Source organism: Mesocricetus auratus, unplaced genomic scaffold (genome assembly GCF_017639785.1).
Source record: "Mesocricetus auratus isolate SY011 unplaced genomic scaffold, BCM_Maur_2.0 Super-Scaffold_100003, whole genome shotgun sequence".
NCBI classification, from domain to species: Eukaryota; Metazoa; Chordata; class Mammalia; order Rodentia; family Cricetidae; genus Mesocricetus; species Mesocricetus auratus.
The window spans coordinates 47,408,927-47,428,591 of NW_024429188.1; the positions used below are offsets into that span (position 1 = coordinate 47,408,927).

At 38.2% G+C, this 19,665-nt stretch overlaps 1 protein-coding gene across 1 annotated transcript in view; it reads right to left on the reverse strand.

Annotated features, from left to right (window-relative positions):
- Tex11 (testis expressed 11) overlaps positions 1-19,665 on the reverse strand; it is a 264,024-nt gene that overhangs the window by 55,586 nt on the left and 188,773 nt on the right. Inside the window, exon 25 of the mRNA XM_021233615.2 lies at positions 6,575-6,642. Coding sequence (XP_021089274.1) covers positions 6,575-6,642 — 68 coding nt within the window. The remainder of the gene's footprint in view (positions 1-6,574; positions 6,643-19,665) is intronic.

Consider the following 19,665-nt stretch of genomic DNA (forward strand, 5'->3'; position numbering starts at 1 on the left):
CAGAAAGCCAAATACCTAAACACCAATGGTCATGCTATCATTAATAACAGTAACTAAAAAAAATAGAATAACCAAGAGCCTATCTACTGATTAAAGGATAGACAAAATGTAATATCTGCACAATGGAATATTGAAAAAAAGGAATGAAGTACTAATAAATACAATAACATGAACTTTAAAAACATCATTATGAGAAATAAGTCAGAAACGGACATATTACATGATAATGCATAAAACAAATAATCTACAATGTGCAAAATCTCAAGACAGTAGGAAAATGACAGCTTCCTAGGGGCTTCACGGTCAGAGAGTGGGTGGTGACTGCTTAATGTGGTACACAGCTTTTCTACTGGTGAAAAATAATCCCAGGATACAAAATGGTATACAACACCATGACTATAATTAATAATATTGACATTTAAAAATAATTGTATTCATGTACATATATGTAGGACACATGTGTGGGTGCCTGCAGTGGCAGTTACAGGCAGTTGTAAACATTCTAACTGTGGTCTTCTGCAACAGCAAGTGCTCTTAACTACTGAGCCACCACTCTAGTCCTTCTTTTTTGAGAGAAAGTCCATATATAATCCTGACTAGCCTGAAATTCACTATATAGCCCACACTAGCCTTCTCCTGTTTCAGCCTCCTAAGTATTAGGATTACAAGTGTGAGCCACCACATCCAGATGCAATGATGCTGGACTGTACAAATTATACACTAACATGGCAGAAGTGTTAAATTTATGTTATATGTGTTGGTGCAATCAAAGCTTTTCTGAAACAGTCATGCATGGTAGTCTAATAAATTATCTTGTTGGGGATAAAGAGATGGCTCGTGAGTAAAGACATTTGCCACACAAACCTGACAACCTGAGTTCAAACTCTAGAACCCATGTAAAAGTGGAAAGAGAGAACCAACTACACATAATTATTCTCTGACTTCCACACATATGCTATGACAAGTGCATGTGCTTGGGTGCATGCACATTTACATGTATACACATACATACCCAGAATAATTAAGAATTTTGTTTTTCCTTGGATATGATCAAAGTACAGTATATGCATGTATAAAACTTTTACAGTATAAGCCATTGATTTGTACATTTAATATGACTGAATAATTACAATAGGAGAAAAGAGAATTTTAGTTACTTGCATTCTAATAATATTGGTGACACTAAATTAAACTGCAGTTTCTAAATCTATATAATTTTCCTTTTTTGAGAAAAGGTCTCATTATGCAGCGTTGGTTGGCCTAAAACTCACTGTGTAGACCACACAGGCTTTGGCTGAGTTCTGGGATTAAAGGTATATGCCAACAGACTTGGCTAATTTACCATTTTTTCAAGGGTAAATTCCTCAGTCTGAGGAATCTCCTATATATTATGAGTCAGATACTATATTTTGAACCGAGAACAAGATTCTCAGTGCTCCACAGGAAAAAAGGAGCAGCAGGCGTTGGCATATCAGAGGGGATTCTTACAGCTTCTGAGTTGATGGGGTATAGACAATTCTCAGATCATACCAGCAGATAAAGTCAGGCTTCCCAGAAATCACCGTTGAGTTCAGAAGCACATAGATTCATGGAAGTATCCATGATCCAGCAGAACACTAATTACATAAGACTGAATAACTTAGAGAAATTTTTATTGCAGTTAGTTTTTTAATGCTATTGGTGTTTTTTTTTATACCACTGGACAACAAAGTCCTTCTCTTTCGCAATGAGTAATTTTAACTAAACTATGTAGTGGATACTGCATCTATAAACTAAATGAAAATATTTTAAAATCTGATTTCCACTTATCTCCCCATTTGGCCACCTGCTCATGAATTCAGAAGCTCTTAATAAGACTCTGTCTTAGTTATGGTTTCTACTGCTGTGATAAAACACTCCTACCAGAAACAATATGGGAAGGAAAGGGTTTATTCTGCTTATACTTCCATATCACAATACACCATTAAAGGAAGTCAGGACAGGAACTCAAGGCAGGAACTGAAGCAGAGGCCACAAAGGATCACTCCTTACTGGCTTGCTCCTAAATGGCTTTGTACATCCTACTTTCTTATTCCATCCAGGACAACCTGTCCAGGGATGGCAACACCCACAATGGGCCCTTCCATATCAGTCAATAATTGAGAAAATGCCCCACGGGCTTGCCATAGGCCAATCTCATAGAGATGTTTTCTCAACTGTGCTTCCCTCTTTGAGGATAACTCTAGCTTGTGTCAAGTTGACAATAAACTAGCTAGGATGTATCCCTACTTTTCATGATAATACAGGTAATTGTAATGCTCTGTAAGAAGCTGCCTCTCAAATAAACGAAAAAAATTATTTAAATAAAAAAGATGTTGTCTCTATTTCCACCAGTATATAAAATCATACATGATAGTATGATAAGCTCTGTTTAAGAATAAGTTTGAACTTCCCTTACCTTCATGAAGCAAGGGTTCACAAAATTCTCTCAGGAACTGAACTCCCTTATAGGGTCTTAAAAGAGATAGCAAGACTGAACCTGATAGAAGAGAAAGTGGGAAATGGCCTTGAAAGCATTGGCTCGAGAGACAACTTCCTGAACATAACACCAGTAGCACAGACACTGAGATTGACAGTTAATAAATGGGACCTCATGAAACTGAAAAGCTTCTGTAAGGCAAAGGATACTGTCAATAGTAAAAAAAACAAAAAAACAAAAAAACAGCAGCCTACAGAATGGGCAAAGTTCTTCACCAACCCCACATCTGATAGAGGGCTGATTTCCAAAGTAGATAAAGAACTCAAGAAAGTAGACAAAAAACAATCCAATTAAAAAATGGGATACAGATCAAAACAGAATTCTCAACAGAAGAATCTCAAATGGCTGAGAAACACTTAAGGAAATGTTCAACATCTTTAGCCATCATGGAAACAACGCAAACCAAAAAGGTTCTGAGAGTCCATCTTACACTGTCAGAATGGCTAAGATCAAAACCACAAGTGACAGCTCATGTTGACCAGAATATAGAGCAAGGGGAACACTCCTCCACCACTGGTGGGAGTGTAAACTTTTTGGCAGCCACTTTGGAAGTCTGTGTGGTGGTTTCTAAGAAAAATGGGAATCAATCTGCCTCAAGACCCAGCTATATCCTGGGCATTGAACCAAAGGATACTCCATCCTGCCACGAGGACACTTGTTCAAGTATGTTCATAACAGTGCTGTTCATAATAGCCAGAAGCTGGAAACAACCTACCTGCCCCTCAACTGAAGAATGGATGAAGAAAAAACATGGTACATTTACACAATGGAGTATTGCTCAGCTGTTGAAAACAATGGCATCAGAAAATTTGAAGGCAAATGAATAAAACTAGAAAAAAATCATCCTGAATGAGGTAGCCCAGACCCAGAAAGACAAACATGCTATGTACTCACTTAGAAGTGAATATTAGCTGTGAAGTAAAGGATAGCCATGCTACAATCCACAGACCCAGAGAGGCTAGGTAGCAAGGAGGGCCCAAAGAGGGTCACATGAATTTCCCTGGGAAGGGGAAATAGAAGAGATCTCCTGGGTAAACTGGGAGCAGGTGGAGATGAAAACATCAAAGCCTGGGTTGGTGGAGGGGTAGAGGGGGAGAGTAATGAAAGAGATGTCCTGATGGGGGTGCATTTTAGGGTCAGGTAGAAATCTGACACTAGGGAAATTACCACAAATCTACAAGGATGACCCCAGCTAAGACTCCTAGCAATAGTGGATAGTTAGCCTGAACTGGCCTTCTCATCTAATCAGATTAGTGACCACCCCAACTGTCATCAGAGAAGCTTTGCCCAGTAATTGATGGAAACAGATGCAGAGATCTACAGCCAAGCACTGAACCGAGCTCTGGGAATCCTGTTGAAGAGAGGAAGGATTGTAGAGCTGGTGGGGGAAAGGAGGGCATCAAGGTCATCATAAGGGATCCCACCGAGACAAGCTTAGCTCATAGGAGTTCACAGACACTGGACCAACAGCTAAGGAGCCTGCTTGGGACTGACCTAGGCCTATTACATATGTGTGACACTTGTATAGCTTGGTCTACTTTTGGCACTCTGAGCACTGTGAGTGGGGTCTGTTTCTGACACTTTGGCAGGGTTTTGGGAACCTATTCCTCATACTGGGTTGCCTTACCAAATCTTAATATAAGGGAAGGAGCTTAGTCCTACCTCAACTTGATACGTTTTATTTTGTAATAAATAAAGTGGATTTGGTCACTTAAATATGTGTCTAGTAGTATTTAGGTATGGTATTCATTTGAAGTTCCCCAGTAACTGTGTATGTAAGCATATACATATATACAATACATACACATACATCAAAGAGCCATGGATCACCTATTGATGGGGGAGAAATGCACTATTATGTAAATATTGTAAGAGTATTCTTGTATAAAAGAGCTATGATGTCACTAGGGAACATAATTTCCCTTTTGTGTACTCAATCCATTTTTAACTACTACATTGTTAAGCTATGTATGATGCATGATTGTACTCATATTGTTTGTAATGTTAGGGATCAAACAGAGGGCCTCACATGTTAGGAACACTTTACTCTGAGCTCTATCTCCATCCCTTGCATATGTGCATTTAGCTGTGTGTGTGTGTGTGTGTGTGTGTGTGTGTGTGTGTGTACTATAGCTACTTAGATCTATCTATCATCTATCTATCTATCTGTCTGTCTGTCTATCTGTCTATCTACCTATTTATCTATCTATCTTCCAGTTGTATTCCTGGATAGAAGACAGGATTTTGGAGGGACAGCTGGCATTCTGATAGACTTATGTTAATTAAAATCATCAAGACAATGTATTTTGCTCTAAGCACTGCTCCTGCCTTTTGGATTCTAGAATAAGGTATTTTCTTTCTTTTTTCCCTTCAAAATAATTGGTATCTATGGTAACTTGACTCAGAAATCACAGTTATCCATACTACAGCAAGAGTCTTTTTAAAAAATTTTGTATTAAAACCTAACAACACTCACAATTTTCTTGGGGTGAGGACCCCAAGCTAAGTGATAGATTACCAACAGGAACTCAAAGGTAGATGGAATGTCACAGGAACTATTCTTTGGCTCTTTGGCTGGGTAAGTATCCTCTCCTATTTTTAAAACAATCCTGAAGAAATCCCACTGGTACTGAACAGTTTTTGATCTTTCAGGTAATATAAGTCTTAATAATTTTCCCCAACATCTTATCTTGCTTCCTTTTTCCTCTTTCCTACTTTCTTTCTCTCCTCTTTATCTTCATCAGCATCTGGATGGCATCTAAATTGTTCTCTTTCACTGCTACCTTCACCTATATTCTCTTTTCTGTCCATATCGTCATCTTCTTCATAAATTCTTTCTTACCATCCTCATCATCCTAGGACAAGGTATTTTCATGATACTCTAATTTTGTTTTAAAAAATACTCAGGTAGTGTTTTTTTCTGATTCAGTTATTAACTCCTACTTTTTGTTTCATCAGATAATTTTTATTTTACTTACATGTCTTATAATATATTCAGATTTTTCTTGTCATTAATTTGGTAAATATTGAAAGAAGCACGTGTAAAACAAGATATGTTTTCTGTTTATAAGATGCAACACATGTTTTCAGGCATCATTAGAATTTTATGAAATCTTCTATATTAGATGTGTTATTTATCTTTTTGATCTTGACTTCTGTTGTTTTTATTTAATTAAATGGCTGTCATAGATTGAAAAACAAATTAAATCTCAGGTATTTTATGTTTATCTTTGTGCTCCCCTCTTTTTATTAAAATCTGTCAAAGATATCACGTATGCACAAAAAGAAAACAACAGGCCAATTATTTCTAAATCTTATGAAGCATAATTCATCCACATATTAATATAACATCACACCATGGCCAAATAGGCTTTATTCCAGAAAAGCAATTATGATTTAATTCTAGGAAATCTATTACTATAATTCAGTACAGCTATAGTTTAAAAGAGAAAGATGATTATCTCCTTAGAGTCTGACAAGGCATATAATTCGACTCAATATCCATTGACTCAAAACAATTCTAAAACACGAACAGATGGACACATTATAAAAACATCTAAAAGTCAATATCTAATAAGGAAACAGTAACAACCTATTCTATCACTTCAAAAGGTTTACAACAATTTTGATAACAAATTTTAGCAGTACATTATATTTGATTTGAATTCTACTGGCAAATTTGATTAGAGTGAAATCTAAAGACCTAAGAATAATAATGTTATGTTAGACAGCAATGACCTGTTTTTAAGTTTAATATTATACTTTCTTAGAAAGTATTATTCTCACTACAAGCACTGTACTAAGGAGTGAAAATTCTAACATACAGTACAGAAAAATTCTAAAAGAAGTATTTTACTGGTTATGAAGTACAGTGAAAATTTCTGGTAGCAAAAATTACTGGTAACTTTATTATTTAGATCATAAACTCTGCTTTTATGTGGTACTGGGATTAAACCCAGGGCCTTATACATGCTATGCAAGCACTGTACTACTGAACTATACCCTCAGCATAAACTCCCTCAGTAAATGTGCTACCAAACCCACTTCCCGTTGTACCTGTTTGTTTCAGGCGATTCCAGACAATTTTGCATTTCTGGGTCTGCTCAAGTGACTTTCTCAGTAACCTGGTCTATATATATATATGTAAAAAAACAGATAATTAATCTAAATTAAAATAACTATGCAAATTAATATATTTTCAAATTGTATTCAATAAAATAGTTAATAGTAAAATAATAGAAAATGATTTTTAATCAAACATTTTGCAATAAGTATAGAAATACAAACTTCCAAATGTTCTTTTCTTTATTTTAACAAGAAAATGTGCATTAACAGAAAATCTTGATCATTATCAATTTCTTTCATAATATAGAATACAAGATAAATATTACCCCTGGATAGTTGTACAAGCTCCATAGACTCTTCTAAAAATAACTAATGAAAATTACAGAAATATAATCATGTAGGGCTATGGGTATGGTTCAATAGTACAAAGCTTGCTTAGCATGTATGAGGCACTGGTTCCATGCCCAGAAACTTTCTTCTCTCTCTTCCCAATAAAACAAAACAAAATGCAATCACACAAAGTCACAGAAAATGCCCAGAGGATATGCATTTATTTGCTCCCAGAAACCTACTAAGTATCAGTGAGAGTCTATGACATATGAGTCATGACATGTGTAAGCTAATCCTTATGCCAGTGTTTTAATCAGAAGCACTGTTTTAATCAGATATGGCCAAGTTTCCGGGCTGGGATTCCCAGGAGGTCGAAGACTGCTGGACTTGTATTATAAATGCTCTACGATAAACAAGCACAATATTCTTCTACTCAGACTGCATTTATAGAACTGTATAGGACAAAAGGAAGGCAAGTTCAAAATACTTGGTCTCAATTGTTTTCATCTCAGTGAGCTTATAGGATGACAGTTTCTATGCTGAGGAACACAAGGCAAAAATGCCAAGGACCACAAGTCTTGCAGTCTTCCACTCATAGAGCCGAATATCTGATATAAATCAAGCACTACTATCCTTGCCCTCAGATCTAAAACAGTGGTTCTTTTTCATCTCAGTGAAAGGCAGGTTATAAGCTTTGAAGTTTTCCCTAAGGAAAATGACTTTAATTAAAACAGAGCCTAGAGATATGCAAGTCCAAGGTCACTGTGAAAAATCTTGAAAATTTTGTTGGTAAACAAGAAGAGTAGATCTATTAGAAGTTTGCAGACAAATTGGGTAAAGAGGCAATTATAAACATCCTTATCCATTCAAAGGGGACATGATTTTAAGTGCATCACATTGTACAGAAATTTATGACCAAGAACACTAGAGAGTGAAAGACCAAGAACGGGCACAATCACCTGGCACGTAGGGTGTACATCAACAGAAGTCCATTTTGGAGCTGAAAAGAGAGAGTAACCTGTACAAAGTCTGTATTAAACACTACATGAAAAGACTGGGCAGTAGTGGTGTACACTTTTAATCCCAGCATTCAGGAGGAGGAGGTAGGTGGATCTCTGCGGGTTTGAGGCCAGCCTGGTCTCCAGAGTGAGTTCCAGGACAGCTAGGGCTATACAGAGAAACCCGGTCTCAAAAAACAAAACAAAACAAACAAACAAACAAAAACTGTATGAAAACAGAAAGGAGATGAGTTAGGAAGGAGAAGTGAGTCATCAGTGAGTGGCAGTTGGTGAATATGATCATTGTTATACATATATAAAATTATCAAAAATAAAACTGTGGTTTGAATGTGAAATGTTTCCCATAAGCTCACTTGTTTGAACACTTGGTCTGCAGTTGGTGATGCTATTTGGAAAGGTTGTGGGATCTTCATCAGGAGTCTCACTGGAAGAAATGAGTCACTAGGAATAGACCTTAATGTGTTATAGCCCAGCCCCACTTCCTGTTTACTGTCTGCTTCCTGATTGTGGATATAATGTGACAAACTTATTCTCTTGCCACTCTGTCTTCCTGCTTGCTGCAGTGAGAACCAAAGTTAAATGTTGGAGGCTATTGTTTATGTTTTCACTCTCCTAAACAAATTTTTTGGTCCAAATGTACTAGATATGCTTGATCATGTGTGGGAGGTACATGGGCAAGAAATAAATCAGGATATATGCTTGTCCCTAATTGGGTGTGGGCTGAGGGTGGTGATGATACACAGGCAAGAAGTATGTCAAGATATCTGCTTGCCTCTGATTGGACCTGGTGGGAAATTTGATGGCCTTACGTAGTACACATGCATACAAACATTCATACACATAAAAATAGAAATGTCTTTATAAAGGCCCATATGTTAAACTAGACGCATATTTCAAAACAGCTATTTTAAATATACTTAGATAACTAAAGAAAGCCACATTTAAAGAAGGAAGGTATGAAAAGAATGTTCATCAAATATATATCAATAAAGTCATATAAATTATAAAAGAAATCAAATGGAAATTCTAGAATTAAAATACAGTTTAACAATTCTTTACAGACCTTCAAAGAATACTCAACTTCATACAGAAAAACAAAAAATCCAGTATAGCAAAAATGATCCTGTACAATAAAAGAACTTCTGGAGGTATCACCATCCCTGACATAAAAACAGACAGGTGGATCAATGAAATCTAATCAAAGACCCAGATGTAAATTTACATAACTACGGGCAGTTGATTTGTGACAAACAAGCCAAAATTATGTAGCAGAAAAAGAACGCATCTTCAACAAATGGTGCTGGTGTAACTGGATGTCTGCATGTAGAACTACAAACTGACCCATATTTATTACCCGGCACAAAACTCAAGTCCAAGTGAATCAAAGACCTCAACATAAATCCAGTTTTACTGAACCTGATAGGAGAGACAGGGGAGAATAGCCTTGAACTCAATGGCACAGGAAACAACTTCCCAGTAGCACAAACACTGAGATTAACAATTAATAAATGGGATCTCATGAAACTGAAAAGCTTCTATACTGTAAAGGACAATGACAATGGGAAAAAGCAGCATCCCCATATCTGATAGAGGACTGATTTCCAAAATATGTAAACAATCCAAGAAAGTAGACTTCATAAAAACAAATAATTCAATTAAAAATGTGATACATAAAAAATGTGATACATATCTAAACAGAAAATTCTCAACAGAAGAAACTAAAGTGGCAGAGAAACACTTAAGGAAATGTTCAATATCCTTAGCCATGAAGTAAATGCAAATCAAAAAGATTCTGAGATTCCATCTTACACCTGTCAGAATGGCTAAGATCAAAACCACAAGTCACAACTCATGTTGACCAGGATATAGAGCAAGGGGAACACCCCTCCATTGCTGGTGGGAGTGCAAACTTACATAGTCAATTTGGAAGTTAGTGTGGTGGTTTCTGAGAAAACTGGGAATCAATCTACCATAAGATCCAGCTATACTACTCTTGGGCATATACCCAAAGTATTTTCAGTCGTACCACAAGAATACTTGCATAACTATGTTCATAGCAGCTTTATTCATAACAGCCAGAACCTGAAAACAAGCTAGATGTCCCTCAACCAAGGAATAAATATAAAAATGTGATACATTTAAATAATGAACTATTATTCAGCTGTTAAAAACAATGACACCAGGAAATTTAAAGACTAGAACTAGAAAAAAATTATCCTGAGTGAGGTAACTCAGATTGAGAAAGACAAACATGGTATGAACTCAACCATAAGTGGATATCAACTGTAAAATAAAGGCTAACCAAATCCACAGCCCCAGAGAGACTAGGTAACACGGAGGGCTTATGGGGGGGACACTTAGATCTCCTGGTGAAGGAGAAAAAGAAGAGATTCTATGAGTGGACTGAGGGACAATGGAGAGGAAGATTATTGAAAGAGACTATTGGAAAGGAAGAGCATTTCAGGGTCAGATAAAAACCTGGTGCAAGGGACTCTCCCAGAAATCTACAAAGAATCTTAGACTCTTAGCAATAGCAGATAAATAGCCTGAACTGCCCATCTCCTGTGACCAGATTGGTGCCTAGTCCAATTGTCATCAGAGAGACTTCATCCATTAACTGATGGAAATAGATGCAGACCCACAACCAAACACTAGGCAGAGTTTGGGGGAACCCTGCATAAGAGTGGATAGGAAGGATTCTAGGAGTCAGAGAAGGAGAAAAGAGAAAGAGGGGTCAAGGACATCACAAGAAAACCCACAGAATCAACTAACCTGAGCTCATAGGGGCTCACAGAGACTGAGTTAACAACCAGGCAGCCTGCATGGGACTGACCCAGGCCCTCTGCATATATGTTACAGTTGTGTAGATTGATCCTCTTATGGGTCTCATAACAGTGGGAGTCTCTTACTGGCTTTTAGGACCCAACTCCTCATACTGGGTCACCTTTCCAAGCCTTAATATAATGGGAAGTACTTAATCTTACTGCAACTTGATATACCATATTTTGTGGATAGTATGGGAAACCTGTCCTTTCCTACACAGAAATGGAAGAGTGAATGTCAATTGGGGGTGGGAACAGATGGGGTATGCAGGGGAACAGTTTGGGAACAAAGGAGGGAAGGAAAACTGAAAATGGGATGTAAAATAAATAAATTTTTGAAATACAGTTAAAATTAAAAGTAGTGAGAAAACAAAATATTCCATGACAAAATCAGATTTAAACAATACGTATCCACTAACCCAGAGCTACAGAAAGTTCTGGGAGGAAAACCCCAACCCAAGGGAGTTAACTACAACCAGAAAAACATAGGCAATAGATAATCCCACCTTACCAACAGCCAAAAGAAAAGTGGTGGAAATCCACACATAATTCCACCAAAAACAACTATTCCAAAACAAAAAAGAATGAGCAATCAATGGTCATTAATATCCCTCAATATTAATGGTCTTAACTCGCCCATAAAGAGACACAAGCAAACAGAATGGCTTCGAAGGCAGAACTCATCCTTCTGCTGCATACAAGAAACCAGCTCAGCCTCAAAGACATACATTACCTCAGAGTTAAGGGTGGGGAAAAGATTTTCCAATCAAATGGTCCCAAGGCACTTCATACTCATCACAAGAGAAATCCACCAAGATGAAGTTTCAATTTTGAACATCTATGCCGCAAATACAAAGGCACCCACATTCATAAAAGAAACATTACTAAAGCTCAAATTACATATAAAGCCCCACACACTTATAGTAGGAGACTTTAACACCCCACTCTCACCTCTAGATATGACTACCAGACAGAAACTTATCAAAGAAGCAAAGGAACTAATAGAAGTTATGACCCAATTGGGATTAACAGACATCTATAGAACAGTGCCACATGAAACCTTCTCAAAAATCGACCACATACTTGGAAACATATCAAATCTCAACAGGTACAAAAAATTGGAATAACTCCATGCACCTTATCAGACCACCATGCGTTAAAATTAGAATTCAACAACAACATAAATTTTAGAAACCATACAAAATCATGGAAGTTGAATAATGAACAATTACACCATTCCTGGGTCAATGAAGAAATAAAAATAAATTAAAGACTTCCTAGAATTCAATGATAATGATGACACAACATACTCAAACTTATGGGACACTTTGAAAGCAGTGCTACGAGGGAAGTTCATTGTACTAAGTGCCCACATGAAGAAACTGAGGATAGTCACACTAGAGAATTAACAGCACAACTGAAACCTCAAGAACACAAAGAAGCAAATTCACCCAGGAGGAGTAGACGCCAGGAAATAATCAAATTGAGGGCTGAAATCAATAAAGTAGAAACTAGGAAAACAATACAAAGAATCAATGCAACGAAGAGTTGGTTCTTTGAGAAAATCAACAAGATAGACAAACCTTTATCCAAACTTACCAAACGACAGAGTGTGAACATGCAAATTAGCAAAATCAGAAACGAAAAGGGGGGCATAACAATGGACACTGAGGAAATCCATGGAATCATCAGGTCTTACTTTGAAAACCTGTACTCCACACAATTTGAAAATCTAAAGGAAATGGACAATTTTCTGGATAGGTATCACTTGCCAAAATGAAATCAAGAAAAGATAAGCAATTTAAATAGACCTATAACCTCTAAGGAATAGAAGCAGTCATCAAAACCCAACTAAAAAAAGCTCAGGGCCAGATGGCCTCAGTGCAGAATTCTACCAGAAATTCAAAGAATAACTTATACCAACTCTCCTCAAAGTATTCCACACAATAGAAGCAGAAGAGTCTTTTCCAAACTCTTTTTATGAGGCTTTAATAACTTTGATACCCAAGCCACACAAAGACACAACTAAGAAAGAGAACTTCAGACCAATATCCCTCATGAACATTGATGCAAAAATGCTCAATAAAATACTGGCAAATCAGATCCAAGAACACATCAGAAAATTCATCAACCATGATCAATTAGGTTTCATCACAGGGATGCAGAAATGGTTCAACATATGAAAATCCATCAATGTAATCCACAATATAAACAAGCTGAGAAACAAATCTCACTGGATGCTGAAAAAGCTTTTGACAAAATCCAACACCCCTTCATGATAAAGGTCTTGGAAAGATCTGGAATAACAGTAACATACCTAAACATAATAAAAACTATATACATCTATATACAGCAAACCAACAGCCAGCATCAAACTGAATGAAACTCAAGGCATTTCCTCTAAAATCAGGAACAAGACAAGGCTGTTCTCTCTCCCCTTTCCTCTTCAACATTGTACTTGAATTTCTAGCTAGAGCAATAGGAAAACAAAAGGAGATCAAGGTGATACAAATTGGAAAGGAAGAGGTAAAACTTTCACTATTTGCAGATCATATGATAGTTTACATAACTGACCCAAAGAACTCTACCAGGAAACTCTTACAGCTGATTAACACCTTCAGCAAAGTGGCAGGATACAAGATCAACTCAAAACAATTAGTAGCCATATTATATACAGAAGATAAGAGGACTGAGAAAGAAATCAGAGAAACATCACCCTTTACAATTCCCACACACAAGATAAAATACCTTGGGGTAACACTAACCAAATAAGTGAAAGACCTGTATCACAAGAACTTTGAGTCTTTAAAGAAATAAATCAAAGAAGACACCAGAAAATGGAACTATCTCCCATGCTCTTGGATAGGTAGGATCAATGTAGTAAAAATGGCAATCCTGCCAAAAGCAATCTACAGACTCAATGCAATCCCCATCAAAATTCCAGCACAATTCTTCATAGACCTTGAAAGAACAATTCTCAACTTAATATGGCAAAACAAAAGACCCAGGATACCCAAGACAACCCTGCTCAACAAAGCAACATCTGGAGGCATCACCATTCCTGACTTCAAGGTCTGTTATAGAGCTGTAGTCCTGAAAACAGCTTGGTATTTGCACAAAAATAGACAGGTTGACCAGTGGAATCGAATTGAACACTCTGAGATTAATCCACAAACCTATGAACAGCTGATTTTCGACAAGGAATCTAAAATTATACACTGGAAAAAAGATAGCATCTTCAATAAATGGTGCTAGCATAACTGGATATTGGCATGTAGAAGACTGTATATAGATCCATATCTATCACCGTGCACAAAAATTAAGTCCAAATGGATCAAAGACCTCAACATAAATCCAGCCACACTGAACCTGTTGAATGAATTGGTACAGGAGACCTCTTCCTGAACATAACACCAGTATCACAGATACTGAGATCGACAATTAATCAATGGGACCTCCTGAAACTGAGTAGCTTCTGTAAGGCAAAGGACAAAGATATTCACTAACCCCACATCTGACAGCGGTCTGATCTCCAAAATTTACAAAGAACTCAAGAAGCTATTTTTCAAAACACCAAAGGACCCAATTAAAAAGTGGGGGACTGAACTAAATAGAGAATTCTCAATAGAGGAGACTATAATGGCTGAGAAACACTTGAGAAAATGTTCAACATCCTTAGCCATTAGGGAAATGCAAATCAAAACAACTCTGAGATATCATCTCACTCCTGTCAGAATGGCTAAAATCAAAAACTCCAACAACACTTTATGCTGGAGAGGATGTGGTGAAAGGGGAACACTCCTCCACTGCTGGTGGGAGTGCAAACTTGTACAGCCGCTTTGGAAATCAGCATGGAGATTCCTCAGGAAAATGGGAATCAGTGTACCACAAGATCCAGCAATTCCACTCTTAGGCATATACCCAAAAGATGCTCATTCATACAACAAGGATGTCTGTTCCACTATGTTCATAGCAGCATTATTTGTAATAGCTAGATCCTGGAAGCAACCTAGATGCCCCTCAACCGAAGAGTGGATAGAGAAAATGTGGTACATTTACACAATGGAATACTACTCAGCGGAAAAAAAAAACAACAGAATCTTGAAATTTGCAGGCAAATGGATGACACTAGAAGAAACCATCCTGAGTGAGGTAACCCAGTCACAAAAAGACAAACATGGTATGTACTCTCTCATATATGGGTTTTAGACATGGATCAGGGAAGTGTCAGCCTACAATCCCAGGGCCAGTGAGTCTGGGAAACAGGGAGGTTTCCAAGAGATATGCATTATACCCCAGAGAAGTGGAAAGAGTCAAGATCTCCTGAGCATATTGGGAACATGGGGGGAGAAGAGAGGGAACCAGGAAAAAGAGATGGGGATAAGAGGAGGGTAGAAGAAGACATGAGGGAGCAGGAAGACTGAGTCGGGGTAAGAATAGAGGAGACCAGGATGAGAGATACCACAATAGTTGGAGTAATTATAGCTTTGAAGAGAGAGCTGACACTAGTAAGATTCCCAGAGATGTACAAGGATAACACCAACTGGAAAACTAAGTAATAGCAGAGATACTACATTAATAGCCCCTACCTGATGATAAGGCTGGTGACTACTTCATGTGATATCCTAGAGCCTTCTTCCAGTGACAGATGTAAGCAGAGGCAGACACCCACAGCTAAACACTGAACTGAACTCCTGGAACGCAGTGACAGAGATGGAGAAGTGATGAGCCAAGGGGTCAAGACTACGCTGGTGAAACCCGCAGAGACAGCTGACCTGACAAAGGGGAGCTCTTGGACCCCAGACTGATGGCTGAGAGGCCAGCATGGGACTGATCCAGACCCTCCTGAATTTGGTGTCAGTGAGGAGGCCTCAGCAATCTCTGGGGCCTTGGGTAGCAGCTCAGTGTTTACCATGGCGTACAAATGAACTTTGGGAGCCCATTTCATATGGAGGGATGCTCTCTCAGCCTGGACACATGGGGAAGGGCCTAGGCCCTGCCCCAGATGAAGTGACAGACTCTGGAGTTCCCCCATGGGGGGTCTCACTCTCCCTGGGGAATGGTGTGGCGATTGGGTGGGGGGCTAGGGGACTGGTAGAGGGGCAAGGGAAGAGGGTTTGGAGAGGGAGCTGGGATCAACATGTGAAGCAAGCATGTTTCTAATTTAAATAAAAATATATTGAGAAAAAATAAAAAATGATTATTGAGTTGGAGGTATACCTTAGAAGCAAAATGTGTGCTTAACATGCACAAGGTCCTGGATTCTGTCTCCAAAATGAAAACTAACAAACAGAGCAATTGTATTATACATATAAAGCTGCACTCCCACATATATATTGTCATATTAGTGGACTGATAACATATAGAAATGTAATATATTTAACAATAATAGCACAGAAGAGGCAGGTGGCAACAAAGCTGATTATAGAGAAGGAAATGAAACCATATGGTAATTCAAGACCACAGGAAGAAAAGAAAAGGTAAACAAGAAGGATAAAATAAACCATAATTTTAATTTCTTCAAAAATCATAAGTTACATAAAGTAGTATTATAAGATATATCTATTGTGCTTGAAGTGTGTGTGTGTGTGTGTGTGTAATAGAATAAAAAAGGAACAAAGACATCAGCCCTTCCAAGACCCCAACCCCAGTGAGTCCAGCTTCAGGTGAGATTGGGTCTCCGGCGGGGACCCCCGCCCAACACCCATCCCCTTGATCTTCCAGGCCGCTCCTGGCACCCAGAAGACCCGCCCACACAGGAAAGACATCAGCCCTTCCAAGACCCCAACCCCAGCGAGTCCAGCTTCAAGTGAGATTGGGTCTCCGGTGGGCAACCCCCGCCCAAAACCCATCCCCTTGATCTTCCGGGGTCGCTCCTGGCATCCAGAAGACCGGTCCACGCAGGAAAGAAATCAGCCCTTCCAAGCCCCAAACCCCAGCGAGTCCAGCGTCAGGAAAGACATCAGCCCTTCCAGGCCCCAAACTCCAGCGAGCCCAGCTTCAGGAAAGACATCAGCCCTTCCAGGCCCCAAACTCCGTGTCAGCATCCCCAGCTTCAGCTTCAGGAAGGAAGGAGACCAGTGGAGACAGAAAGACCCCACCAGCACCCACTGGAAGAAGAGATGGGAAGAAGACAGAATAAGAGCTCACTCAGCAATAGAAAGACCAACATGACCCCACCAGAATCTAGGGATCCAACACCAGCAAGACCCGAAAAGCACTACATAGACGAAGAAGAGGAGACAGACCTTAAAAATTATTTCATGAAGATGATGGAGACCCTCAAAGAAGAAACGAGGAAATCCCTTAAAGAAATAGAAGAAAAAACAAACAAAAAATCCATGAAATGGGGGAAAAATTCAAGAAATAAACAAATCTCTCAAAGAATCTAAAGAGCACCAAGAAAAAACAACCAAAAAAATGAAGGAAACAACTCAAACAGTTGAAGGATTGAAAGCTGAAATAGAAACGATAAAGAAAACACAGAATGAAGAGATGCTGGAAATAGAAAAGCTGGGTAAACGATCAGGAACTACAGATGCAAGTATCACCAATAGAATACAAGAGATAGAAGAGAGAATCTCAGGTGTTGAGGACTCATTAGAGGATATAGAGTCGTCAACCAAAGAAAATCTCAAAACCAACAAATCCTTAACACAAAATATCCAGGAAATATGGGACACCGTGAAGAAGCCAAGCCTGAGAATAATAGGTATAGAAGAAGGTGAAGAAATACAACTCAAAGGTACAGAAAACATATTCAACAAAATCATAGAAGAAAACTTCCCTAACCTAAAGAAAGATATGCCTATGAAAATACAAGAATCTTACAGAACACCAAATAGGCTGGACCAGAAAAAGAAGTCACCTCGCCATATAATAATCAAAACATCAAACCTACAGAGTAAAGAGAAAATATTAAGAGCAGCTAAAGAAAAAGGCCAAGTAACATACAAAGGCAGACCTATCCGAATTATACCTGACTTCTCAATGGAAACGATGAAAGCCAGAAGATCCTGGACAGAAGTCCTACAAATGCTAAGGGAACAAGGATGCCAGCCCAGACTACTATATCCAGCAAAGCTCTCAATTACCATAGATGGAGAAAACAAAATATTCCATGACAAAGCCAGATTTAAACAATACGTATCCATGAACCCAGCTCTACAGAAAGTGCTAGAAGGAAAACCTAGATCCAAGGAAGATAATTACATTCAAAAAGACACAGGCAATATATAATCCCACTTTACAAAACACCAAAAGAAAAAGGGAGGAGAAACTACACAAAATAACTTCACTAACAATAAATCAAGCACAAACAAGAATCATCAATCAATGGCCATTAATATCCCTCAATGTCAACGGCCTCAACTTGCCTATAAAAAGACACAGACTAGCAGAATGGATACGAAGACAGAACCCTTCCTTCTGCTGCATACAAGAAACACATCTCAACATCAAAGACAGGCGTTATCTCAGAGTAAAGGGTTGGGAAAAGACCTTCCAATCAAACGGTCCCAAGAAACAAGCAGGTGTAGCAATCCTAATATCTAACAAATTAGACTTCAAATTAAAATCAATCAAAAGAGATGAAGAAGGGCACTTCATATTCATCAAAGGAAAAGTACATCAAGATGAAGTCTCAAGTTTAAACATCTACGCCCCAAATACAAAGGCACCTACTTTTATGAAAGAAACATTACTAAAGCTCATAATGCACATAAAATCTCACACACTAATAGTAGGAGACTTCAACACTCCGCTCTCACCACTAGACAGGACCTCCAGACAGAAACTTAACAAAGAAACAAAAGAACTATTAGAAGTTATGACACAACTGGGTTTAACAGATAGCTATAGAACATTCCACCCAAATACAAAGGGATATACCTTCTTCTCAGCACCACATGGAACCTTCTCTAAAATTGACCACATAATAGGAAACATAGCAAATCTCCACAGATACAAAAAAATTGGAATAACCCCCTGTATCTTATCAGACCACCATGCATTAACATTAGAATTCAACAATAACACAAATCGCAGAAACCCTATAAACTCATGGAGATTGAACAATGCACAATTGCACCATCCCTGGGTAAAGGAAGAAATAAAAAAAAAGAAAATAAAGACTTCCTCGATTTCAATGAGAATGAAGACACAACATACACAAACTTATGGGACACTTTGAAAGCAGTGCTGAGAGGAAAGTTTATAGCACTAAGTGCCCACATGAAAAAACTGGAGAACAGTCATACTAGGGAATTAATAGCACAGATGAATGTTCTAGAACCAAAAGAAGCAAACTCACCCAGGAGGAGCAGATGCCAGGAAATAATCAAATTGAGGGCGGAAATAATCAAATTGAGGGCGGAAATCAATCAAGTAGAAACCAGGAAAACACTGAGAAGCATCAATGAAACAAAGAGTTGGTTCTTTGAGAAAATCAACAAAATAGACAAACCTCTGTCCAAACTAACCAAAAGACAGAGAGAGAGCATGCTAATTAACAAAATCAGGAATGAAAAATGGGACATAACAAGAGACTCTGAGGAAATCCAGAGAATCATCAGGGCATACTTTGAAAATCTGTACTCCACAAAATTTGAAAAATTAAAGGAAATGGACAATTTCCTGGATAGATATCACTTGCCAAAACTAAATCAAGAGGAGATAAACAATCTAAACAGACCTATAACCCCTAATGAAATAGAAGCAGTCATCAAAAGTCTCCCAAACAAAAAAAGCCAAGTCCCAGATGGCTTCAGTGCAGAATTCTACCAGAAATTCAAAGAAGAGCTAATTCCAATACTCCTCAAAGTATTCCACACAATAGAAGCTCACTGCCAAACTCTTTTTACGAGGCTACAATTACCTTGATACCCAAGCCACACAAAGACACAATTAAGAA